General features: G+C 39.3%; 1 protein-coding gene across 1 annotated transcript in view; it reads left to right on the forward strand.

Moving 5' to 3' along the window:
• The window catches only part of mlycd (malonyl-CoA decarboxylase), a 36,825-nt gene extending 14,369 nt beyond the window's left edge, over positions 1–22,456 (forward strand). Inside the window, exons 2-5 of the mRNA XM_048606107.1 lie at positions 5,240–5,352; positions 6,645–6,801; positions 12,867–13,019; positions 20,602–22,456. Coding sequence (XP_048462064.1) covers positions 5,240–5,352; positions 6,645–6,801; positions 12,867–13,019; positions 20,602–21,135 — 957 coding nt within the window. The 3' untranslated portion in view covers positions 21,136–22,456. The remainder of the gene's footprint in view (positions 1–5,239; positions 5,353–6,644; positions 6,802–12,866; positions 13,020–20,601) is intronic.
• Positions 22,457–26,938: the final 4,482 nt, after the last annotated feature.

Below are 26,938 nucleotides of genomic sequence, written 5' to 3' on the forward strand. Positions count from 1 at the left end.
ATTGCTGGAAAAACTCAGCTGGTCTGGCAGCATCTGTGGAGAGAAAGCAGAGTTAATGTTTCAGGTCCAGTGACCCTTCTTCAGTACTGAATACCTACAGAGTTTATCCAGCAATTTCTATTTTCTTTTCTGATTTCCAGCATCCACAGTTCCTTGCTTTCTTAATAGAAATTCCTCTGCTCTTAGAACATTATAAGTTACAATTGTTATAATTCTTTTCCAAAATTACTTTTTTAAAATAGATCTTCAGCAAATCACCCACTTGTCCAATTAAAATAGCAATTTACAAGCACGGTCACCCAGGGACGGAGAATGCCTGATCTCCTTTCCTGACCACACAAACTGCTGTTGTTTACAAAGGCAGCTCACCAGCCCTTGCCAGCAACAACCACATGCCATGAGTGAGGAGCTGAAAGGGTCAAATGTTAACTAAAACCAAAACAAAGTCATCTTAAATATTGGGAGTGTCTCATCCTCATGTATCCCCAGATGATCCACAAGTTACAGAAACAATAGTAGTTCTCATACTGCCACATTGCTTGTCATACATACAAATAAAATGCAGCCACATTCAGTGGAATTTACCACAATTGACCAGTTCAAGCCAGTTATCTAGCCCTCATCGGGCTTTCGCTAAGATTTAAGATCCCAATGGCAGGAATCCCATCCAAAGAAATCTGCCAGCCAATCAGGCACTGGCTGCTCTCTGTTACCATGCCAACTATAACATTGTTGGCTGTTGTAAAGGTTATGAGAAACAGGTGGCCTTCAAACATATATAAATGGGAAACAGCTATGGCAAAGGATGTTGAATCTGAGCCCGAATTTAGTGGTGACTTGGAGATTAAATGGGATTCAATGGTGCGGTGGTGGTGCCAGGAGGTAGGAGGTTGGCAGCTGGGGGACCCTCTTCCAACGGCATTCCTTGCATGATCAAAGGACCTGGCACCCAGGAAGAGGAGAGAATTCAAACCTCTGTCCTTGACTCCAACATCTCCTACTTGTGTCTTCCTTGACCACATCCCCCCAACCCCCTCAGCGAATCCCATCCATATGGCCATAAGATATTGGAACAGAATTAGGACATTCGGCCCATTGAGTCTGCTCTGCCATTCAGTCATGGCTGATATGTTTCTCAACCGCATTCTCCTGCCTTCTCTCTATAGCCTTCAATCCCACTGCTAATACCACCCTTATTGACCTGAATCCAGAATCTTATGGGGATCTCTGGTGAACATATCATGCATTACTAGGCAAAAAAAACCTTTCTCCTTATTTCCCTTCTTTCTTTGGCTAATTATCTTAAATCTATATCTTTTGTACTGACCTACTACATGTTTGGAATAATTTCTTCTTATTTACTCTTAGAAAGCCTGCTCTATTTTAAATGCCTTTATAAAACCTTCCTTATCTCTTCTGTGCTAAGAACAACTTAAGGTTCTCTAGTCTCCACATGAAGTCTCTTTCTTAGCATCTTTCTGCTAAATCTCTGCTGTTTCTCCAATCATTGTATTCAAAAATGTTTATCAAGTTAAGTAGAAAATTTCAACTTACAGTATTTTGTAGTCTTACCATAAACTAATAAAATTCTTGGTGTCCTTTAAACTCAGTGCTGCATTAAAATGTATTCATCTTTGTTCTACATCAACAATGCCAATTGATTGGCATCATTAGTGATGTGGTTGGGCATTCAATGTTCATGCTCCTTTTCTCAGCAAAGCTTTATTTACAAGTGAAAGAAATGAATGCATCGTTTAACACATTTGTAGTGGTATTTGTAGAACCTGCTGCAAGCTGAGAGGATCTAAAATGTTCATCTCCATGGATGAATGTTGTCTATCATATTTTTGATGAAGCTTTAATATTCTGTAGGATCTAGGCCAATTCTAGCTTTTAGGAAATAGGCTTTTCCTTTAGCTTTGCAACAAATTTTATGATGGTGTGCCTTATCAAAGTACACATTTTATATTTGTCGATGCTGTGTGAATTTACAAAGTTGAACCAATCTAGGAAAAGAAATTGAATTGGATTGATAGTTATGCAATGATGACTCTTCCAGTGCAACATTAGAATATTTGGTTTATTGGTTTAAATGTTTTATTGGTTTAAAAATAACGAAAGAAATTGTCTTAGTTTTTAATAGCTTTTGAAAGCTATATGTGGATTCAGTGAAGAATCTGATGAAAGGTTTGCACAAGTGTAGGGACATTAAAAACTTTCTAGTTTAGGTTTGTTTGTTCATGAGGTCAAGATAGATATATATATTAGCACTTGTGTACTCTTAATTATTTGAGAATTTATTTTAAATAGTTAAAGCAACATAAAATGTTTTTGACTGCATGTAAGTTGGCCAATCTGTTTTATTTGTCAATAATCATTATAATTGTGTTCTGTTAGCTTGTGTTCTGTGTGCCATGCAGAGATTGAAACTGTTGATTATATAGGATGTTACAAACCTTTTTATCACGCTGTTACATTGATTGCAGTTGCACTTCAAATTGGTAACTGCAGTATATTTGCCAGCTGGAATGTGCACTCACAGAGGCTTGTTATCCTACAAATTGACTTCAGTCTCATATGCACTGACGTCATAGAATCATACAGCATAGAAACAGAACTGTGAGCCCAATGTGTCTATGCCAACCAACAAACGTCAAACTACACTAATCCCATTTACCTGCACTTGGTCCATAACCTACTATGCCCTGGCAGTTCAAGTGCTCATCCACGTGCTTTTTAAATGTTGCAAGAGAACCTGCTACTACTACCCTCTCGGGCAGTGCATTCCATATTTCTACCAAAAATGGTTTTCTCAGATATTCTCTACTACTTACTCCTCACCATAAATTTATGCCCTAGGTCTTAGACAGTTCTGCCATGTGGAAAAGATTCACCTGAGGACGCTTGTGCATTGTTGTCATTCTGTTTGTATGGTGACCTTCCAGCATGTGCAAAACAATTCAATGTGCTGTGGTTCAGTGATAGAATTCTGCCCTCTGATCCCTAATTGCTCATTCAATCCCCAGTTTTGGGCTTCAGCATGTAACTTAATTTGTCAATTAAACGCAGCGCTGAGAGAGTACTGGTTGTTATTGCCTTGTCAGTCACAAGTTCAAGGTTTGTTAATGCTGTTGTAAAGGTTATGAGAAACAGGTGGCCTTCAAACATATATAAATGGGAAACAGCTATGGCAAAGGATGTTGAATCGGAGCTGTGAGACTGAATAAGTCAATAAACTCTGCAAAAAGAAACCAATGTACATAGCTTTTCCATCTCACCAGGTCATTATAGACATTTGCAGGAGAAACCAAATATTGTTGGACACAACTGTAGTTCAGATTATAACTGACCATTGTATTATCAGATGTTTTTTTTAAAATTGGTTTATGTCGAAACATTTCTCACATCCAATTTTACTGAAATTATAACAATTGTAACTTATAATGTTCTAAGAGCAGAGGAATTTCTATTAAGAAAGCAAGGAACTGTGGATGCTGGAAATCAGAAAAGAAAATAGAAATTGCTGGATAAACTCTGTAGGTATTCAGTACTGAAGAAGGGTCACTGGACCTGAAACATTAACTCTGCTTTCTCTCCACAGATGCTGCCAGACCAGCTGAGTTTTTCCAGCAATTTCTCTTTTAGCTTGTGAGAAATTTTTATTGTTTGTTTTCAGCTAGTTCCAATATTTTTCACAACTAGACCTCCATAAATTTGGGAATAATTGAATTTTGTTTCTTCAATGTCCTAAATAGGATTTTTAAAAAAATTAAATTTGATGCACTAAACACATGGTAATAGCATAGTCAACATATTGCTCTGATTTTGAGCAGGTGGGATAGCTTTGGCATTATCTTAATTTCTACTTTGTGAATAACAAAATTGCACGTGCAGCAATCCTGAAATTATAATAAATAGTTAATATAATTATAGTCTATTTTACTGATGCTTTGCGTATCGATTCTAACACCTGGAGCTTAGCCAGAGATTGTGTGCCATGGGGTGTATTGTCCTTGCATAGAGAGTGGAGGTGTATATCTAGATTTCTACTTCGAACTTAGTGTCCAATTCATAACCCAAAACAGACTATTTAGATTCATAAAAATTGGTCCAACTTTGTTTGGAGCACTCCTTTTGTTTATATTGATTTCTTGCAAATTATTATGTAATGTAACCCTTTAAAGGATCGTTCGTAGGTCAGAAGACGTTGCTAATATCAAGTTCACAGGGTTATCGTGACAAAGTTAAGAATGTGCTGCATCTGAATGTTTCAGAATTTATTCATTAATATTTATATGGCCACTATTTACTCATTAATCAACCTGACAAGAAACAGATTTATTTGATCATTATCAAATTGCTGTTTTGGGGTATTTGCTGAGTGCAAATTAGATGTGGCATTTCATGTATTGTGACAGTGTCTGTAGTTCAAAGAGTACTTCATTGACCATAAGGTGCATTGAGCTGTCTAGTAGTCATGAAAACCATGAGATAAATGAATGCATTTATTTTTATCAGTGCTTTCGAATTTTACATGCAAAGATGATCATTTTTGTGGAACTGCAAATCTTTGAATAGTTTCAATTAAATATGTTGATTGTCCTTTTTGGGTCATTTTAAAAATTCCTAGTTGTGTATGTAAAGATATATAAGGCAAAAATATATATATGCTGGTCTTTAGTTTGCTCATAACTCTCTATACAGATCCATCTTTGAGAGATATTTGCATTGAAATCCTAATTGGTAGAGCTTTCCAAGATTCTACCGTACAGGTGATTCTGACCAGCCTTATTGGATATTGCATCTTATTCCAGGTAATAGCACTATTGTATTTGCGCTTATGAATAAAATCTATTTTGAATACAAATCTCATGGAACCAGAGGCATTTGTCTAAATTTGCCTGAACTATTCATTATGACTAAAATATTGGTTTAGAAAGAAGCAATGCAGTCTGTTCATATTCAAATAAAAATGCAATTTTTCATGTGTGAGTGTTCCATTAGTTGCTGTTTTATATAGCATTGTAATGGCATCTGATAGGGGTCCATTAGTCAAACTGTACGGTCGATTAATAGAACATTTGAATGCTGTTCATTGTAGCAATAATGAGAATGGCGATGACAGGGCCACCTAAAGGCAGTCTATGTGGTTTTACTGAATTGTTTTATCAGAAATAAATATTGCTGTAAGCTTCTGAAGTTGGTCACTTTCACTCACAGACTTTGTGTTGAATCTCAGGAAATGAATGGAATATTGAAGACACTGCTGTCAGATTGGTTTTCGATAGGATTCTTAAACCTTGAGCGCATCACCTGGCAGTCCTCTTGTGATCTGCTGCAGAAGATTAGCGAGTAAGTGTTTCTTAATCACTTTTTTCAGTAGTTATTACAGCAATTCTACTTTGCCAGCAGACTTACAAGTTAATTTGTGATCAGTCTCACTAAAATCAAATCAATTAATGGTATTACTTCACTTAATGCTCACTTTTAGCTAATTTCTGGCCAAACTAATCATCAAATGATACATAGTGGAGGAGGCCATTCATCCCATTGTGCCTGTGCTGGCTGCTTAAAACAGCTAAGCAATTAGTCCCATTTTCTTGGTATTTCAGCTCTTCAAATGAAATATATTTAGTGGTGAGCCAGAATTAAGTACACTCATATGTCTGACTTTCTGTACAGAAAAATACTTGTGAAAAAATATTCTACTTGTAGGTAGACTACAGCTACCATGCACAGTGTACATGCTACACTGACCTGTCTGAAATTGTACTAAGCAGATAGGACTGCCATCAGCAAATAGAATAGGAAGGCCTTCTGTCTGATTTTAATTAGGTCCAAGAGTCTTTTTTTGAAAAGGTTTGATCTCTCGTGATTAGGGTGAATTTCTAACTTGTTCCACTGCTCAACTAACCAGAGTTCCAATCCCTGTAGTTATTTTTAATGAATTTTTAATAAATTATCAGTGCTCAGAAGCTGAGTATGCAGTATTTATTTTATTTCCTACTGGCCAAGCATTTTGTTTTTTGAGATCTAATTAATTGTTGTATTTTTGAGCTTTATGAGCAACTTTTTTATGTTATCAAATCAAAGAGTCATACAGCACAGAAATAGACCCTTTGACCCAACTCATCTGCGCCAATCAGACATCCCAATCTGACCTAGTCCCACTCGCTAGCATTTGGCCCATGTGCCTCTAAATCTTTCCTCTTCATATATCTATTCTTTTAAATGTTGTAATTGTACCAGCCTCCACCAGTTCCTCTGGCAGCTTATGCCCTACACACACCACCCCTTGCATGAAAGTTACCCCTCAGGTCCTTTGTAAACCTTTCCCCTCTCACCTCAAACATATGCCCTCTAGTTTGGACTTCCCACCCTAGGGAAAAGACATTGGTTATTCACCCTATCCATTGGCCTTCCTGATTTTATAAATCTCTATAAATTCATCCCTCAGCCTCTGATGCTCCAGGGAAAAACCCCCAGCTTATTCAGCCTCTCCCTATAACTCAAACGCTCCAGGCCCAGCAACATCTTGTAAATCTTTTCTGCACCCTTTCACGTTCAGCCCCCTTCCTATAAAGGGGTTTACTTCAGTTCCAGTCCCCCGGTGAAAATAGCTTAAACACATTTATTTCTCTCAGGTATGAGGCAGTGCATCCTGTCAGAAACTGGGCAGATATTAAACGCCGAGTTGGACCTTACCGAAGGTGCTATGTTTTTACTCACAATGCTATGCCAAGGGAGCCTCTGATAGTTTTACACGTGGCACTGACAGATGACATCTCTAACAATATACAGGTAAACTCGCTATATTACAGTTTTCCTACAATGTACATCAATTAAAACCTGATATTGACATTGATTTTATGTAAATATTCTATTTAAATGTTCAGAAAGCACATAAGAGTATTATACCATGGAAAAATGTTTCTTGGGTTTGATTGTGACTCAATGATAACACTCTTGCATCTGATCCAGAGGTTTGTGAAGTCATGTCCCACTTCAGGGCCTTAAGCAAAAATTGAAACTGACTAGCACTGAGAGATTGCTGCACTGTTGGAAGTGCCACCTTTTGAATGAAATTTTCAATGATCCCATGACACTTTAGCAAAAGAGCTGGGGAATTCTGTGAGGAAAATGTGCATTGAGTGTGAGAGGCAGGAAAATTGCATTAAGCTAAGAGAGAGAGAAAGAGAGTCATAGTAATTGCTTTGGTTTGGATAGAAGGTTAGCTTTGAACTAACCAACCTCTGATGAATGGACACTGCAACAATAGCCAGACAGGAATGCTCCCTCCCAGTTGGGGAACACTTCAGCGGTCAGGGGCGTTCAGTCTCTGGTCTTCGGGTAAGCGACCTCCAAGCCGGCCTTTGAGTTACACAACAACACAAAATCACTAAGCAGAAACTGATAGCTAAGTTCTGTACCCATGAAGACGGCTTCAACCGTGATCTTAGGTTTGTGTCAACCTATATGTGACCCCACCACACTTTTGTATCTGTAAAATCTTCCTTACTATCCTGTTTTGACACCATCACCCTGATAAATTGTTATGATCTCTCTACCTTAATTAGTTTGTACAGTTTTGGGTTACTTATTACTTTGGTTAGACCCTTGGCATGCAACTCTTATACCTATCATGGTAATCTAGTCAAAGTTGCTGGAAATGCTCAGCAGGTCTGGCAGCTTCTGAGGAAGGGTCACCGGACCCGAAACATTAACTCTGTTTATTCCCTTCACAGATGCTGCCAGACCTGCTGAGCTTTTCCAGCAACTTTGTTTTTGTTCCTCATTTACAGCATCCGCAGTTCTTTCAGCTTTAATGTTATTCTAGTCATTTAGTTTGTCTCCAGCACCACCTTATTTTTAATTTTTTGTAATTATTTTTCTGCCTCATTTAATCAGATTATGGGTCATCCCTTCACTCGTTATTCAGCTGTTGACACTTTACTCTCAGAGCCTGGTGCTCTTGATCACCTGCAGAGATCTATTATTTGGCCTGTCGACACTCTACTCACACCATTTGTATGGCCTTTTGATCTCTCTCCATATAAATTCTGTGCCTGTGTGCTTCTCTCTCACTTCACCTGACAAAAGGGCACCACTCCAATTGCATATGATTTCAAATAAACCTGTTGGATTATAACCTGGTGTTGTCTGATTTCTAACCTCTGATTATATAACGCTTAGAAAAAGTAAACATTCAGCTCACCAAGTGAGAGAGATAACACACATTCTTTGTTTCATTTAGCGAAACGAAAGCAACAATCTGAAAGCTGAAAGTGTTCAATTCACCTACGTTTTGAGAATAATTTGAACATTTATATTCCTTACAATGTCCATGATTGAGAGCAATCAAATATGTAGGAACACCATCTCAGAACGCACATTAATTTATTTTTAGAAAGTTACAAAAAAATTGCTGCTCTGCAACAGATTTCCATCAACTATGGCTCATGCACGCTCTCATCTCCTCATTGATGACAGACACTAAGGACCAGATTTTCATGCTTCTTTCCATGCCAGAAGGGAGGGTGGGCTGGCAATACAAAGGAGGAGGACCTTATTCTGGACTGCCATCCCTAATTTCCATTGCCAGTAATTGTTCATGGCACGGGTACGGGTACAAATTGTGAATCTGCACACAACAATCCTGCCTTGTCAGCTTTATTACAAAGATGGAAATTTCACACACCCTGAAATTCTGATGGAGTTGACCTGGCTTCTGATGGAGACATATTTTGTGATACCTCAGAGGAGTCATGAACCATCAGGGATCTCTAGACTGGAGTCCAGAATCTTGATCAGAAAGTTCAAAAGACATTGCCGAATTCATGTGTCTTGATATGTTAAAAATGGTTTTTAATACAGGGCTTTATGAAATATTGATAAGGCTTTGTTTTGAAAAGGGGCAGCACGGTGGCTCGGTGGTTAGCACTGTTGCCCCACAGCACCAGGGACCTGAGTTCGATTCCAGCCTCGGGCGACTGTCTGTGTGGAGTTTGCACATTCTCCCTGTGTCTGTGTGGGTTTCCTCCAGGTGCTCCGGTTTCCTCCCACAGTCTAAAGATGTGCTGGTTAGGTGGATTGGCCACGCTAAATTGCCCGTAGTGTTCTGGGATGTGTAGATTAGGTGGGTTATAGGGGTATGGGTATGGGTCTGGGTGGGATGCTCCTAGGGTCAGTGTGGACTTGTTGGGCCGAAGGGCCTGTTTCCACACTGTAGGGATTGTATAAAAAATGATAATTGACTAGTGTTGTGAGAGTGAAAAGCTGTTTAGATACGTAGACTACATTATCCAATGAATGGAATTTCTGTTCTGCCTTGAACAGTGCTGATATTCAGAAATGAATAAAGTGCTGTGATTTGGATTTGGCTATGGGAATAGTCCCTGTGATTTAATTTTTTTAAGCTCTGTTCGCAAATTTGTTTCCCTTCTTCCAGGCCTGCACAGATGACACATATCAAAGATTTAAATGTCTTTAGCTCTGGAGATTTTGTTATGCAACTGTTTGAGGCAATCCCATTATGAATGCTTTGCTGATTTCCAAGACCACTCTATGAAATCAGCTTAGTAGCGGTTGTTGACACAGCCACTCAATAGAATTTCATTATGCATCCTTGGTCAACCTCCAGACTCAACTGGATTCATTTCAGCAGGGGAGGCGATGGTGGTATTATTGCTGGAATGTTAATCTAGAAATCCAGATAACATTCTGGGGACCCGGGTTTGAATCCCGCCACAGCAGATGGTAGAATTTGAATTCAATAAATATCTGGAATTAAGAGTTTAATGATGACCGTGAGTCCATTGTCAATTGTTAGAAAAACCCATCTGGTTCACTAATGTCCTTTAGAGAAGGAAACTGCCATCCTTACCTGGTCTGGCCTACATATGACTCCAGACCCACAACAATGTGGCTGACTCTAAACTGCCCTCTGGGCAATAAATGCCATTCACACATTTGTCGTGTGAATGATTAAAAAAAAAGTAGTTAAAGCAAATGTAAATTTATTAGTACTGTTTTATGACCAGTTAAAATTATGATGATTTTTAGGAGGTATGTAGATGACTTTAAGTGACAGTTTTATGATCACGTGAAGGGATTGCAGTAAAGTCACGATTGACCTCGCAAAGTGTGGTGTGCTTTTACCTTCAGCAGAGCATTAGTACCTGATGGAAAAATTTTGCTCTCATAACATAAAAAGTTAGACATGAGTAATGTACTTCTGAAAGATATCTTCTGGACTATAAACTGGAATGGAAGTTGAACCCTGCTGTAGAACTGAAATACCAGGAGAGTTTTGCAACTTAAAAATATTGAATAGCCCTGGTGGAACTCAAACTGAGTGTTAACGAGCAGTTTATTGCTAAGCAAGTGCTGCTTGGTAGCATTTTTGCTGACACCTTCCATTACTTTACTAATGACCAAGCAAGACTGATGGGGCTGTAAGTGGCCGGGACAGATTTGACTTGCTTTTTCTGTGGAGGACATAGGTAGACAATTTGCTGAGTTGATGCCAGTGTTGTAGCTGTGTTGAAGTAGCTCAGCCAGGCGAATGGCAAATTCTGAAGCACAGATCTTCAGTACTATTGCTGGAATGTTGTCAGGACCCATAGCCCTTGCAGTGCCCAGTGCCTTCAGCTGTTGACATCATGCGGCATTTCTGAAGACTGACATTTGTGATGCTGCAGACCTCCAGTGGAATCCGAGATGGATTAACCTATCAGCACTTCTTGGCTGAAGATTGTTGCAAATGTTTCAGCCTTATCATTTGTGGAGTCGCCTCCTCCAATGTTTTGTTTAATTCCCCGCTGCTCACAACTGGATATGGTGGGACTGCAGAGCTTAGGTGTGATCTGCTGGTTGGAGAATCCAGTTAGCTCTATCTGTCACTTGCTACTTGTGATGTTCTGCCCCTGGTATGCTTTCCTGCATTCTTCATTTTCCATGGTTGCTTCTCTGGCTTGATTGTAATAGTAGAAGGGGGATAAAATGGGCCATGTGATTGCAGATTATGCTGGATTAGTCTGCTGCTGATGATTACTCACAGTCTCTTGTGGATCCCCAGGCTTGTATTGCTAAACCTGATCGATATCTGTCATATTTAACACAACGATCACGTTATGTAACATCGTGGAGGGTGTTGTCGTAGAGGGCTTGGTGACGTGATGCAATGAGAACAACGTCTCTCTCACCGTTGGCAAAGCTAATGAACTGATCACTAACTTAAGAAAGAAAGGAAAACATGTCCGCATCCCCATCAACGGATCTGAGATTGAGAGGGTGAAAAACGTCAAGTTCCTAACAGTGACGATAATTGACAACTTGTACTGAACTTCCCATGTACGTTCAATGGTCAAGAAGGCATAATGATGCCTCTTCTTCCTCAGGTGGCTCAGGAAAGTTGGCATGTCCATAAGGACCCTCACTAACTTTTGCAGATGCATCATTGAAAGCAGACTGTCTGGATGCATAATGGCCTGGTATGGCAACTGCTCTGCCCAGGACTGTAAACAAAAAACTACAGAAGGTTGTGTGCACAGCCCATACTATCACGGAAGCCAACCTTCCATCCATGGACTTCACTTACATAGCTTGTTGCCGTGGAAATGCAGCCAACATCATCAAAGACCCATCACACCCTCATAATGCTCTCGTATAACCTCTTCCGTCAGGCAGAAGATACAGAAGCTTGGGCACCCACCAGCAAGTTCAGAAACACTTCTTGCCAGCCTTAATTAGATTGATGAATGGACTCTCTAACTTCAAATAATGCTGATTTTGCCTAGAACAGGACCTGTGTGATGTAACCTGTATGCCTCTGACTAAGTTTTTTTTCACCCTGTGATCTGTATGTCCTTGCTTACTATAATCTGCCTGTACTGCTCGTAAACAAAACTTTTCACTGTACTAAGGTTATTGTGACAATAAATCAAATCAAATCAAATCAATGCACAGACTGGATTTTGTCTTCACTCAATAACTGTCAGGGACAGAATCCATATGAAGTAATTGCATTGGACGGGGAGAAATCAAGCATGTTTTGGCCTTTTGCAGGTGCCTTCATCACCTGCCACAGACCCAGTTGAGTAACTTTGTTCTTTAGGACTCCACCTGTGTGATCAGTCGTTGTGCTGCTCTTGGTGACAAACGTTAATGTCCCTCACCCACAATGTAATAAACATCTGTTCTGTTAACAAGAATCTATAGACTTATGAATATTTTGTCAAACTAACCACCTTGTTAGCTATCATGCCATGTTTCATTCTGGGATCTGACTTGTACAGTAGTGCAATTTTAATAATTTCTTCCAATCTCCAGCAATTTAGGAAGATTAAGCGAGAGAAGAGAGAAAAGTTGAAAATGTGTGTCTGTGCTATTTTATGGTGTGTTTACAAATCTATAGAAAAAATTCCAGTAATCCTTTATAAAGTGTTGCAATTATCTTTTCTTCCTGATTTGTTCTGGTAGAATTTTTTTTCATATTTATTCTTTAATGACAGAAGCATTATTGTGCAGTGGAAATGGGTGTGATAGAGAAAAAGTACCCACACATTTTAAGATGAGTGTTTGTCATGATTTCATTTTTTTGTAAAACAGTTGGGTTGGTTATGATTCTAATTAGTGTGCATTCTACTTACATTCTAATTAATGAAGAAATAAAATTCTGTATTAAATAAAGTGGATCAACACATTTGTTTTCAGTCATAGTCTTCATCAAGAGAGTATCAAAGCTGTTTTGTTTGCCAAGAAATTGTTGTTTAAGATGTAATATATCTTCCAAAACCTAATTATGAAATGAACTACAAAATAAATGCAGGTTTTTAAAAATAACATTAATGGGATGGTTTGCATAGGCTATCGTCCGAAAAGATCCTTCTCTGGAGATGACTGAGGATGTGAACAAGATCACCACAGCTATTTTCTACTCCATCAGCTCTTCGCAGAGAGGACTGCAGGGGGTAGAGCTTGGAACATACCTCATCAAGCGAGTTGTAAAAGAGCTTCAGGTAGGCCTTAGTCACAACAAGTATAAAGACCAAAATGACTCTTGTCAAATATGGCTGGAATTAGCAACATCCTACAGTCTGAGACCAGTGACAATGAATGAATTTAGTTTGTAGCAGGGGCCATTATACTGAAATATTTTGAAAAGTTAATTTCTAGAGCTGAAAAAATGTCAAGCCTTATTGTTGTTAAAAACTATTCATGCCGCAGGGACTGTGTAAACAAAATGTTCTTAAATGCAGGACAGATATTTTTTTTTAAAGTATCATCTTGTACTGGTATCCATCCATGCCACGTTTTTAAATGATCATTATTCTGTTTTGTTTTTTAAATTTAAAACTGAAAGCTTTTACCAAATTTCTCTCATTTACCATTTCTTCACGATGCTATTCAAGCGATTTGTATGTGGAGTTTGGCATGTAGTTGTGGGGAGAGTGATTGGGAAAAATTCAAATGTAGTCTTCAATAAAAATAAACTGCAGATGCTGCAATTCTGACACAGATAGAAATTGCTGGAGAAACTAAGCAGATCTGGCAACATGAGTGGATGGAAAACAGAGTTAACGTGCTACATAAGAACTAGGAGCAGGAGCAGGAGTAGGCCACCTTGCCCTTCAAGCCTGCTCTGCCATTCCGTAAGATCATGGCTGATCTTTTTGTGGCTTCAGCTCCACTTACCTACCCTCTCACCATAACTCTTAATTCATTTACTGTTCAAAAAGTTATCTATCCTAGCTTTAAAACATTCAGTGTTGAGTCCAGTGCAGTTTGTTTTGGTTCAAACATAGTCTTTCTCATTTATTTTCAATGAAAATCTTCAATATAGACTCTGCGGGTAAAGCTACCTAACCGCTTGTCACTGATTCCAGCCTCAGCTCTTATTATTTTGTGCTGACTCAGTTTTACTGAAGTAATTTACTACTTTTGTTCGTATTACAATGAGGAAAGTCTGAAAAGTATTTTTCGTATCAACTGGCAGCAGTAAGTTGTCATCAATTTGACACCACAAAGGTTTAAGTGCAGTATTAAGCTCCCAAATTTTACAAAAGCAGGTTATCTTTCACCATTGTGATATTTTAAATTTTTCGAACCAGCCCCTCTTTCCAACTCCCTGAACAATGCAGTCAGTTGGCACTTTCATGCCGTGATTTAATTCATGAACATATAAAATGACCTCCTGATATAGTGATAGTCAGTAGCATTTTTTTGTAAACTTCGGGGAAAAATGGATGTATTAGCTTATTTTGTTTGAAAAATCCAAATTGAATTAACATGAGTTATCTGGAATAAGAGACAAGTTGTTTGAAGTAATAGAAGTTTCCTGGAGCTTGGAATATTCCTTTAATTGCTTTTGACAGACCAGAGTTACAATATCCTTCTAAAGTAGATTTGATACAAAAAATAATTTGTGCTAATGAGACAATATGTGCCGACAGTAAAATGTTCCTATTTATTCAGGGTGAAGGTTCATTCAGTAACCTTGAATTTTAGATATGTGTTGAAAGAACAGTCTTTGTATTTGAGCTATGCAAGCTAATCAGCTTTGAATTTAAATTCTGACATTCAAAACCTGTTGATAGACATTCAAATTATAATGTTGACAGTTGACTTTTATACATCACCAATCTCAATGCTAATTTCCACCACCTTTAACAGGACGATTGATATCTCAGTTACATTAAATATTTAGCTTTTGTTACTGCGCTATTTCCTCAGTCTCAGTTTTTAGGTTGAATGCTTGTTTACCTGCCTAATAGATCTAAATGTCTAGTGTATGTTGTGAACATGCCTCATTTTTCTGAATTGAACATCTGTCGGTCTCTTCTGTATTTTTCAATTCTGTTTGCTGTGTTCTAGTTTCTAAGGCTGAAACTCTATCTGCAGTTTTCATTCAGTTTTATGTAATTCAGTTTTTTTTTCTTGATACGACTACTAATCCTTTCTTAAGCTGCCTAGGTCCCACTCTTGAATTTCGCTCCTAAATGTCTCCTTTTTTCCGGTCCTTCTATGAATCCTCCCTGTAAAACACACCTATTTGACAAATTATTTGACTTGTCTTAAAATTAACAGCCAAAAAAAATTCAGAGATCTTTGGGCATAACTTTTCTCTTTAAGGGTCTACGAAGTAGCAAGTTATTTTTGTAAACTATACCTGTTCTGACTGTATTGCTTGCAATACGGTTGGCATGTGCATTGAGTAGAATCTAAACTGGAAAACTCTAAATCTGTAATTTGTGAAGACTGTGTTACTGTAAATGATTGTCTTGTTGAAGATTAATTTGTTTCTTCTTTGTTCTGTGCAATGCCAAATTGTGTTTTTGCACAGAATTCCTACATCCAGGCCATTTCTCTGCCCATCATTATTTTGAAGTTGAGTGCAGAAATAATAAATCAGCAATCATTAAAAGGATTACTGCAGATTGTTCCCATCTTTATTTGTGCTTATTCAGTAGGCACAACTCAATAATATTCAAAAACAGAAATTGCAGGAAAATCTCAGCAGATCTGGCTGGTTCTGTGAAGAGAAAGCAGAATTAATATATCAGGTCCGGTGCCCCTTTATCGAAACTGATTATAATTGGGAAAAGCTTGGTATATATGCTAAAGAGGGGAAAGATGTAAATGATAAGTAGAGGTGGAGCCCAAAGGGAGAGAAAAACAGTTCGACAGACAAAGGAATGGGTAATGGTTAGCCTGGGAGAATGAATAGCTGCTCATGGGGGCCATTAGTGGCTGACAGTGGACCATTTGTGGGAGCAGCCCATGTAATGAAAAGGCATGTTTGGGTAAGGACATGGGAGAAGGTGCTCAAGGCCTAAAATCTTTGAACCTGACGTTGAGTCCAAAAGGCTGCAGGGTTCCCAAGTGGAAAATGAGGTGTTATTCTTCCAGCTTGTACTGAACTTTGCTGGAGCACTGTAGCAAGCCTGAGACAGAGATATTGGTCAGGGAACCTGGTGGTGTGTTGAAATGGCAGGCAACTGGAAACTCAGGGTCATTTTTGCAGACAGAACATAGGTGTCATAGAAAGCGGTCACCCAGTCAGCACTTCATAGAGCAGACCACATTGTGAGCCGTGAATAGAGGAGACTAAATTGAGTGAAGTGCAGGTAAATCACTGCTTCACCTGAAAGGTGTATCTGGGGCCTTTGATATTGAGGAGGGAGAACGTAAACAGTCAGGTTTTACACCTTCTGTGATTGCATGGAAGGTGCTATGGGGGTGTGGGAAAATGTTGGGCAAGGAGGTGGAGTGGACCAATGTGTGCTGGAGGATGCAGTTCCTGTGGAAGGCTGAAAAGTGAGGGGTGGGGTTTATGTGTCTTTTGAACTGTGTTCCCAGGCCAACGTCTCTGTTTTGGGCTTGCTACAGTGAAGCTCAGTGCAAGCTGGAAGAACAACACTTCATTTTCCACTTGGGAACCCTACGGCCTTCTGGTTTGCAGCATTCTTGAGTACAGGTGCATGTTCCTTTACTTGCAACACAGCCACAGGAGTGACTGAGGGATTGCCTTCCTGGTGTGATCATCACAGCAGTCTAACAATCGAATCCAGACTGCAACATACAAGAATATTCAGTCCCACCAGCTCACTCCTGTAGGGTTGAAATGTTTTGTTTTAAAACCTAGTCCTAGTGTATTCTTCATAGGGAAAAGACAAAATATATTGGCAGGTTTGGATGTATGTAATCCGCAGGGCTTGGCTTGCTATTGAACAGGGGAGTTATCTGCTGTTCAATTTCTTTGTAGTCATAAGAAATCATAATCCAGTTTGTTTAAAGTTTCAATCACATCCCATCAGTCACTCACCATTTTTTTTTGCCAACAAGCCACAAAATCTACACCTGCAGTCATTTTGTCTTTTTTTTTTAAAATAAAAAAATCACATTTTGAGATTAAGGGCATTTTTAAAAATTCAATTGCAATATGCATGAGGTTGGCTAGATAAGCATTTATTGACCAACCGTAGACATTGTCATCACTGAATCTACTCTCTTCAACATCCTTGGAATTACCTTTGACCAGAAACTAAACTGAACTAGTTATATAGATACAGTGGCTGCAAGGGCCAGAAATCTTGCAGCGAGTAACTCACCTTCCCAAAGCCTGAGATAACAAGGTGTAGAGCTGGATGAACACAGCAGGCCAAGCAGCATCAGAGGAGCAGGAAAGCTGATGTTTCGGGCCTAGACCCTTCTTCAGAAATGGGGGAGGGGAAGGGGGTTCTGAAATAAATAGGGAGAGAGGGGGAGGTGGATAGAAGATGGATAGAGGAGAAGATAGGTGGAGAGGAGACAGACAGGTCAAAGAGGTGGGGATGGAGCCAGTAAAGGTGAGGACGAGGGGGATTCTGTTTTGGTTGTTATTGCAGGGATGGGCTGTGAGGGATGAGTTGCGGGAAACGCGGGAGACACGGTCGAGGGCGTTCTCGACCACTGAGGGGGAGGAAGTTGCGGTCCTTGAAAAACAAGGACATCTGAGATGTACGGGAGTAGAATGCCTCATCCTGGGAGCAGATGCGGCGGAGGCGAAGGAATTGGGAATAGGGGATGGCATTTTTGCAGGAAGGTGGGTGGGAGGAGGTGTATTCTAGGTAGCTGTGGGAGTCGGTGGGCTTGAAATGGATATCCGTTTCTAGGTGGCTGCCAGAGATGGAAACAGAGAGGTCCTCCCACCCACAGCCTCCAATCTCATCATTCCCCAACCTCGTACCGCCCGCTTCTATCTCCTTTCCAAAATCCACAAACCTGACTGCCCTGGTCGACCCACTGTCTCCGCCTGCTCCTGTCCCACTGAACTTATCTCCACCTATCTCGTCTCCATTTTCTCCTCCTTGGTCCAGGAACTCCCTACCTCCGTCCGTGACACCACCCACGCCCTCCACCTCCTCCAAAGCTTCCAAATCGCCGGTCCCCAACATTTCATCTTTACCATGGACATCCAGTCCCTATATACCTGCATTCCCCGTACCGATGGCCTAGAGACCCTCCGCTTCTTCCTGTCCCGCAGGCCCGACCAGTCCCCCTCCACTGACACCCTCATCCGCTTAGCCGCACTTGTCCTCACCCTCAACAACTTCTCTTTCAACTCCTCCCACGTCCTACAGACAAAGTGGGTGGCCACGGGTACCCGCATGAGCCCAAGAATGCCACTTTTCTAAGAACGTAGATAAACTACATACATACAGCCGTTCTAAAGGATTGCCAGATCATGATGGTAAAATTAGTGGTTGTATGCCAACATGCATCCATTATTATCCATGGGGAGTCGGTTAGCTTAGTTGGTTGGATGGTAGTTTGCAGTGCAGAATGATACAAACAACACAAGTCAATTCCTGTACTGGCTGAGGTTATCATTAAGGTCCTACCTTCTCAAACCCACCCCTCGTTTGAGGCATGGTGGCCGTTGGGTTAAACCACCACCAGTCGTCTTTCTCTAATGAGAGAGCAACCTTACGGTAATTTTTCATTCCTCACCTCAGATGCCCATTATGTGGAGAATGTTGGGAATGCAGCAATGTTGAAATGAAGGAAGAAGCTCCACGCAAGCAGAACCAAAAGAAAAATTACTGTAGGGATATCCATGATTTTTAACATTAGCAGGAACCTGTTGGAATGTCATTCGCCCAACACTTTGATCGAGGAATACAATAAAATTTGCATTATCTGGCACACAGTTGGAAGAGGGAATGCCAGTAAAGTAAAAATTCTGGTTAAGTGAAGCAATACGGACTCGTGTAGTAACCGTGCACCATTCAGTCATTTGAATCCTGTCATAGTTAATTGACCAGAGGAGCCACACATAGTGTTTCAGATCAAAAACAAAGCTGAGTGAGTACTGTAACAGCAAGTGATCACATATAAGGAGTGTTTGTTGATTTGGCTGTGCTGTTATTAAGCTAACAATGGTCAGATGAAGCTCGTATTGCCATCAAGAAACCCATGGTTGCTGGTTATTATCTGTATAGCTTCTAGTTAACAAAATTAATATGTTCGTTCATCAGCGAGGTGGTCGGTAGTTGGAGTTGCCTGTCGGTGATGCATCCTGGTTCGTGAAGTGTCAGCTAATGTAAATGTTAATTTATTATTCTGGAAGATTAAAGGAATAGACAGTATAACTCATCAGGTCATACAGCTTGCTTGCTTCTGTTTTATAAGGTTTCAGTATTGTTTCTGCTGTTGTTACATATATCCACAGTTCTTTATTATTTTATTAACAGTACATTCAGAATGATTCTATAATACTGTCCAGCCTGGGCACTAATTTGTTTATTTATGATGTGAAAGCATTTATAGGCTCCCAAGTAGGTGAGAAATGACAAACTGGCACTTGCTGCAGGAATGATATTAAGAGTAAGATAGAGTTCTCTGCTAAATGATCTTTGATAAATCCAAAGCCTATTTTAAATGTGTGAAAAATATCGATAACTTAGAGTTACAGCTAAGGAAGTACTCAAAAGAAAATTTTTTTTTTGAATCCCATTTTTTTCTAACACCTAACTGATTTTATCCTCACTTGTAGTTCACACAGATGAGAAACAAGTAGACAATAAATGCGTATGCATTGCTCATACTCAATTAATGTGTTACAGTTTAATTTTATCCTGCTGCACAATTTAAAAAAAAACTTTAGTACCTTAATGTGGTACTCTGGAGTATAGACAAAAGACTTGTTCTTGTGTTCCTTTTGCAGTCATTATTCTGTATTTGTTATTAATATTACAAAGCGTGGTTTCAAAACATGTATCACTGACAGCTTGACTCAGTTAATTGGCATATCTTTTTAGTAGGTTGCCAACACTGTGGGAAAAAATCCACAAAATTCACTTCTCAGTTTACAAATGTTGGAACTTAGAGTCATACAGCACGGAAACAGACCCTTCAGTCCAACTAGTCTATGTTGAATATAATTCCAAACTAAACTAGACTACCTGCCTACACCTGGCCCATACCCCTCCAAACTTTCCTATTCATGTATTTATCCAAATGTCTTTTAAACGTTGTAATTGTATCTGCATCCACCACTTCCTCTGGAAGTTCCATTCCAAATGCGAACCACCCTCCTTAAAAAAAAAAATATTGCCTCTCATGTCTTTTTTAAATCTCTGTCCTTTCACCTTAAGACTGTGTCTTGAAATTTCCCATCCTAGGGAGAAGACAACTATCATTAACTCTATATTTACTTCATTATTTTATAAACTTGTATCAGCTCGGCTGACAAGCTCCTACGCTCCAGTGAAAAAAAGTCCCAGACTATCCAGCCTTTCTTTATAACTGAACAGTGAGTTTTGACCAAATTGAGAAGAAACACATCCATTCAGAATATTGTCTGTTTCAGAATAATAACTCACATCAGTTTTACTACGTGAATGTTCTGCAGTTCAATATAAGAAATTAGACAGTGAGAACATCTTTCCCTTAAGAAACTTTTTGTTTCAAAGCTTACATGTAGCCCCATGGCTTAATTTCTTTTCACAATATTGAATAGAATAGCAGAAACAGACTTGGTGAAGCAAAGCAATAATTATAGGATTGTAGCAATGCTACTTTGACATTCATCTGTTTTGTTTTGTCTGTGCTTTACAGGCTGAATTTCCTCAAATGAACCAATTCTCCAGTCTGTCTCCAATTCCCGACTTCAAAAAGTGGCTGCTTGGAACCTTCAATAACAAAGTCAAGGAAGAGAAATCAAACCAGATTTTTACAGAACTTGAATTCAAGGAAATCCAGGACATCATTGAAGGACCTGTGTCAGAAAGACTTCACCACCTACTTTCTAATAATGAGTGGGTGAAGTCTGACAAATTAGTTAGAGTTCTTGAGACACCACTTATGCGACTTTGTGCCTGGTACCTGTATGGAGAAAAACATCGTGGGGGTGCCCTTGATCCAGTAGCTAACTTTCATCTTCAAAATGGTGCTGTGATATGGCGAATAAACTGGCTGGCTGACACAAGTTCTCGTGGTCTTTCGTCATCCTTTGGAATTATGGCAAACTATCGATATCTCCTCGAAGATACCAATCGTAATAGTGTCCAGTACTTGAGAACAAGGCACATTGAGGCATCTGAGCAGATTCTGAGTCTTGTAGCTCAATGTCAGACAATCAGCAAACTTTAACTGGAGCTTCACAGGAAAATGAACTGTTTTGAAAATAATGAATTAACTTTAACCATCATTATTACTTGTTATTGTTTAGATAGCAAGGAACTTCAACAAAAAAAAATTAAACATGAGATTTGTTGTGAAACAGCAATGTTATTTGGCCAGTTTGATTGATAATATATCATGTAAACCTATTTAATGATGAGCTACATGAATGCTGAAGTCTCCAAATGAGAGCAAATTTATTAATGTCTAACTGATAAATTGTAAGCCATTAGAAAGAAAGAATGAACTTTTTATTATGACTTCCATACCACAGAATGTCTTGCTGCCAATGAAGTAATATTGATCTGTAGTTCCTCCTGAATGCCATCCAGTGTTATTGTAACATTTGTCAGTCTGAGAGAAAGAGGTACTTATTTTCAATAGGGCATCAGTGTGTTTCTTCAATTTTAAAAAGCCATCAGAGCCAACTTACTATTAATTATATTGCTTCTCTTTATCTCATTTTTTTAGTTTCACACTGACTTTCCCATGATGGTGACAGCAATCAGTATACCACTGCTGAACAGTCTGCCTCATTTGTGGTTTGTCATTACTAATATTTGCTTTAGCTAGACAATTCCTTGCCAACTCATGGGTGTCATTCTGCCATTTTTTAGTCTAACACAAAATACTACTTGCACACATTTGGACTTGCACCTTGCCCTATAGCTGACTGACCAAAAACAGTTTAATAAGTTACTTGCAAAAGCATTTCAATCTGTCTGTCTTTTCTTCTATCCTTGTTCCTAAGGATTGGGTTGTGGCCTCCCTTTGGAATAGTCTCTGCTTATGGGCGAAGTACTGGAGTGATCTTCCAGTTCCTTCTGCAGAAAGGTTGACCAGGAAACTCTTCCACTTTTATTGCCTACCATCAGCTTTACTGGAGCCATTTACTGGCTGATGATCAATCGGATTATCATAAGTTCAATATGAACTTATCTTCCACAGCTGGCAAGTGCTGAAATGGAATTCAGATCTGGAATCTCAGGCTCAGAGATAAGGACACTACAACAGTGCTACATGACTTCCATATATTACTCTGTAGCTATTGTCATATATTTTAAATCAAAAGTTCCTCTGTGATAAAAGTTCTTTGTTACTGTATATACCTGCAATCTACCTATGGAGATCATTTAAATTGACTTTATGGTTTTGGGGAAAAAAAAACTATTTAACATTGCCATAACATACTGTTACCTCTCTTGTAAGAGAATTTCATGCCATGGCGAGTTTTCAAATTGAATAAATTTAAATATTTACCCTGGCAGTTGTTTGCTTAACTTGCAATGAATACTACAGTTATTTTGCTTTTATTATTGATTATATATTGGACTTTCACTTATGTCAGTGTGTTTCCCTTTTAGACAGTTGGGGAAAGTTGAATATTCATGAAAGCTGTTCTGTTTGTCCCCGACAACCTGTGGAGATGAGCTACAAAAGTTGCAGGAAAATGAAATAAACAACAACTGAACAGACTCCATCAAAAGAGAAATTAAGCCAGGGAAAATTTGCTATCTCGTCTTATAACCTTGTGGTTCCTGACATAGTCATCCATCAGCCAGTGAAAGATATTGTACACAATCATGCTTTGCACTAAACATTAAACATATCTATTAATTGCTATTATATCCCCATCTACACCATGGTCAGAAGCTGCTCAGAGGTTAGGAATCCCATGGAAAGTAACTCACCATCTAACGCACACCCTGCCAAGAATTGCAGTGGTTCAAGCTGACAGCTTGGGGATGGGCATTAAATAAAGTGGCCCAACCAGAATCACCCACATTCCAGGATGAATTAAAAAAAAATAGAATAACCATCTAAGTAATTAAGATAAAGTTATCCAATCATTCAATTAGGAATGTTTTAATTAAGGGAAAATTGTGCATTATGACTTTTATCCATTACTGCCTTGAAACAGTAACTCAACTTGTCATGATAGTGGTAGAATATGAACTATTCATTTTCAATTTTCATCATCTGATTTTAACACCTCTGATCTTCATAGACTCTTTTTAATAAAGGGAAAGCACTGACAATTAAAGTGGCTGCAGTAAACAGCTGACCACAAGTTAGCTCAGCTTCATGATATCAGAGTTAAAAGTCTGAGCTGAAATGAATATCTTCAAAAGGCATTGAAACTCCAATTTGTATGTCCTATTTAAATTATATCTTAATGCATAAGTTTCATATTATTAGTCATGAAAGAGTTGCCTGCAAATTATCCAGTTTCAAAAACAATTTCAGCCCAGACAATGTTTGAATTGGCTGTATTTCTAGCAGTTGCTTTGATAGAGCAGCACAGAGAAAGATGGATTTGGAAACTGGAACTGGAGAAAGCTTGCTCTTACTGCCTTTTTTTGAAAATTTCGGAGATGCATCTGTTCTCCAGTTTAGTAATTCCTTTTGCTCAAGAAAACTTTGTAATGGCCTCGTTATTTGATTCTGGTGAACTGGCAAACTGTTTTTACTGGAGTGAAGTATGGCTGCTAAAATGTATTTAAAATCTTGGCAGCCAATTAAGGATGTAAAAAGAATGAACCACTGGAAATGTGGATTAGTTTTCATACTGTGAACTATGATTGCTGATATCAAGCTGGAATTTAACTCCTCCATTCAGAAATGTCTTACTTTGTTGAACAGTTTTCCCTTGACAAATTCCTGTTCTTTATTGCTTTAAGAGCTGAGTACACTAATGAGCAAAGGACCAGGATGTAACCACATGACTAACTGCCATGTGCAATCCAGCATGTGAGAAGCAGGATGCATTCATAAGTATTAGTAACTTCAAGTTGCAGACTGGGCTGTTAGGTGAACCTTTTTTTTGAGATTTTCAATTAGATTAGTTAATATGTTTACTGTTTTAATGAAAATCTGTAGCTTGGGTTGGGGTTGGAGTGGTTGGTTGATTTGCCGAGCTGACTAATTTTCGTGCAAACGTTTCATCTCCTTTCTAGGTGCCATTGTCAGTGTCTTGTAGCCTCTGTTGAAGCGCTGTTGATCTGTCCCACTCTGAATTTATATGGTCTGGTCTGTCATGATGGGCAGTCCTGTTTCCGGGTACATTGTTTGTATCGTAGTGGTATGTAGATGGGGCCTATTTCAACATGTTTGTTAATTGCATCGGTGGTTGAAAACCAGGCTTCCAGGAATTCTCGTGCTTGTCTTTGTCTTGCTTGTCCTAGTACTGTAAGTTTGTCCCAGTCAAATTGATGTCCTTCCATGTTGGAGTGTATCAAAACGAGGGAGAGTTGGTCTGCTGTTTTGCTAAGAGTTGGTGTTCATGTATCCTGGTGGCGAGTTTCCTGCCCGTCTGTCCTATGTAGTGCTTCTTGCAGTTGCTGCATGGTATTTTATATTTGTCCTGCTCATTGTGGGCAAGGTGTTTTTCGGCTTTGAGAGTAATTGCCGATGTGTGGCTTTTTGTTTGTGTGCTATCCTTATTCCAAGAGGTCGTAGGATTCTTGTAGTCAGTTCTGATGTGTTGCTGACACAGGGTGGGGTGGCCAGTGTTTTGGGGTGTACAGTGTCTTCTTGGTGTTGTTTGTTTGCTGGGTATTGGCGGACGAAGCTGTTAGGATAACCCATTGTTTGCAAAGACTCTGTATAGGTGTTCCTCTTTGTTTTGCACAGCTCTGGGATGTTGCAGTGAATTACCACTCATTTAAAATGAGTCTTGACACAGTTCTGTTTGTGGATGCTCGTGTGGTTACTGTTGTAATTCAGGATTTGGTCTGAGTGTGTAGCCTTTCTGTATATGCTGGTAAGGAATTTCCCATTGTTTGTTCATTCCACCATTACATCTAGAAACGGGAGTTGATTGTTGTTCTCTTCTTTCCTGGTGAACCTGATCCCGGTGAATATGCTGTTAATAAGGTGGTGTGTTTCTTCACAATTTGCTCATTTAATGATCATGAAGGTATTGTCCAAGTATCTAACTCATGGTTTAGGCTGGATCTGGGAGAGGACTGTGAATTCTAGTCTTTGCAGAACAGCTTCCACTATGAGCCCCGAGATGGGTGAACCCATGGGTGTTCCATTAATTTGTTCATATACCTGGCTGTTGAAGACGAAACTCGGGGCTCATAGGAGAAGCTGTTACACAAAGACTGGAATACACAGCCCTCCTCCAGATCCAGCCTAAACTATGGGTTAGCTATTTGGACAATACCTTCATGATCAGGTTCCTCCAGGTTCACCAGGAAAGAAGAGAATAACAATCAACTCCCGTTTCTAGATGTAATGGTGGAACGAACGAACAATCAGGAATTCCTTACCAGCGTATACAGAAAGACTACACACACCGACCAAATCCTGAATTACAACAGTAACCACACTAGCGTCCACAAACAGAACTGTGTCAAGACTCATTTTAAATGAGTGGTAATTCACTGCAACATCCCAGAGCTGTGCAAAACGAAGAGGAACGCCTATACAGAGTCTTTGCAAACAATGGTTATCCTAACAGCTTCGTCCACCAATGCTTTGGCAAACAAACAACACCAAGGAGACACTGTACTGCCCAACACACTGGCCACCCTCCCCTATGTCAGCAACACATCAGAACTGACTACAAGACTCCAACAACCTCTTGGAATAAGGATAGCACACAAACCAAGAGACACACTTTGCCAGTTATTCTCAAAGTCGAAAGACCCTATTCCTACAATGAGCAGGACAAATGTGTTATATAAAATACCATGCAACAATTGTGAGAAACACTACATAGGACAGACGGGCAGGAAACACGCCACCAGGATACATGAACACCAATTCTTAGCAAAACAGCACGACCAACTCTCCCTCTTTTCATATACTCCGTCATGGAAGGACATCAATTTGACTGGGACAAAGTTACAGTGCTAAGACAAGCAAGACAAAGACGAGCACGAGAATTCCTGGAAGCCTGGTTTTCAACCACCGATGCAATTAACAAACATGTTGAAATAGACCCATCTACATACCACATTCATTACAAAACCGGAAACAGGACTGCCCACCATGACAGACCAGACCACATAAATTTAGAGCAGGGCAGAACGACAGCGCTTCAATGGAGCACTGACATGTCTCTTAGAAAGGAGGTGAAATGTTTGCACAAAAACCAGGTAATCTGTGTTACTTGCCAATGATTATGACATGATAATCAATTGTGTTAATCTATGTTAATTACAAATGACAATGACACGATGATCAGTGGCGCTTTCTTATGGGAAACAAAGACAGTGATGCAAGGTTCAAAACTGAAGGAGGTCTCGGGCAAGACTTGAATCAGTGTCATACATATACACTGGCTCCCCAGAAAAAAAAATCCATCTAGAAATTGAGAGTAGTTGATGTGTGAGCCTGTTCAGTGATTTGGTTCCAATTGGATTTTAAAAGCATGCAAGACATAAATAAAAAAAAGTCAAACAGCAATTGAAGATAATACAATGCCATTTTCTTTTAGAAAAAGCAAAAGAACCAGTATCTGCATTGCTGAATTTCTACACAGAGAGTAACCTTTTGGCAGCAAGATTTCTATCACAAGAACTAGCACAAGTTCAATGAGTAATAGGAAAGGCAAATGGATGCTTGATCTTTATTTCAAAGGGAACAGAGAATAAATAGGGAGGTCATGTTCAAACTGTACAAGCCAGTACTAAAGCCACACCTGAAATACTGTGAACAGTTTTGGTCCTCTTGTCTCAGGAAAGATATACTGCCATTGGAGGCAGTCCAAAGAAGGTTTATTAGGTTGATTCCAAGTATGGAAGGAGTTTCTCATGAGGAG

Source organism: Rhincodon typus, chromosome 15 (genome assembly GCF_021869965.1).
Source record: "Rhincodon typus isolate 14 chromosome 15, sRhiTyp1.1, whole genome shotgun sequence".
NCBI lineage: Eukaryota > Metazoa > Chordata > Chondrichthyes > Orectolobiformes > Rhincodontidae > Rhincodon > Rhincodon typus.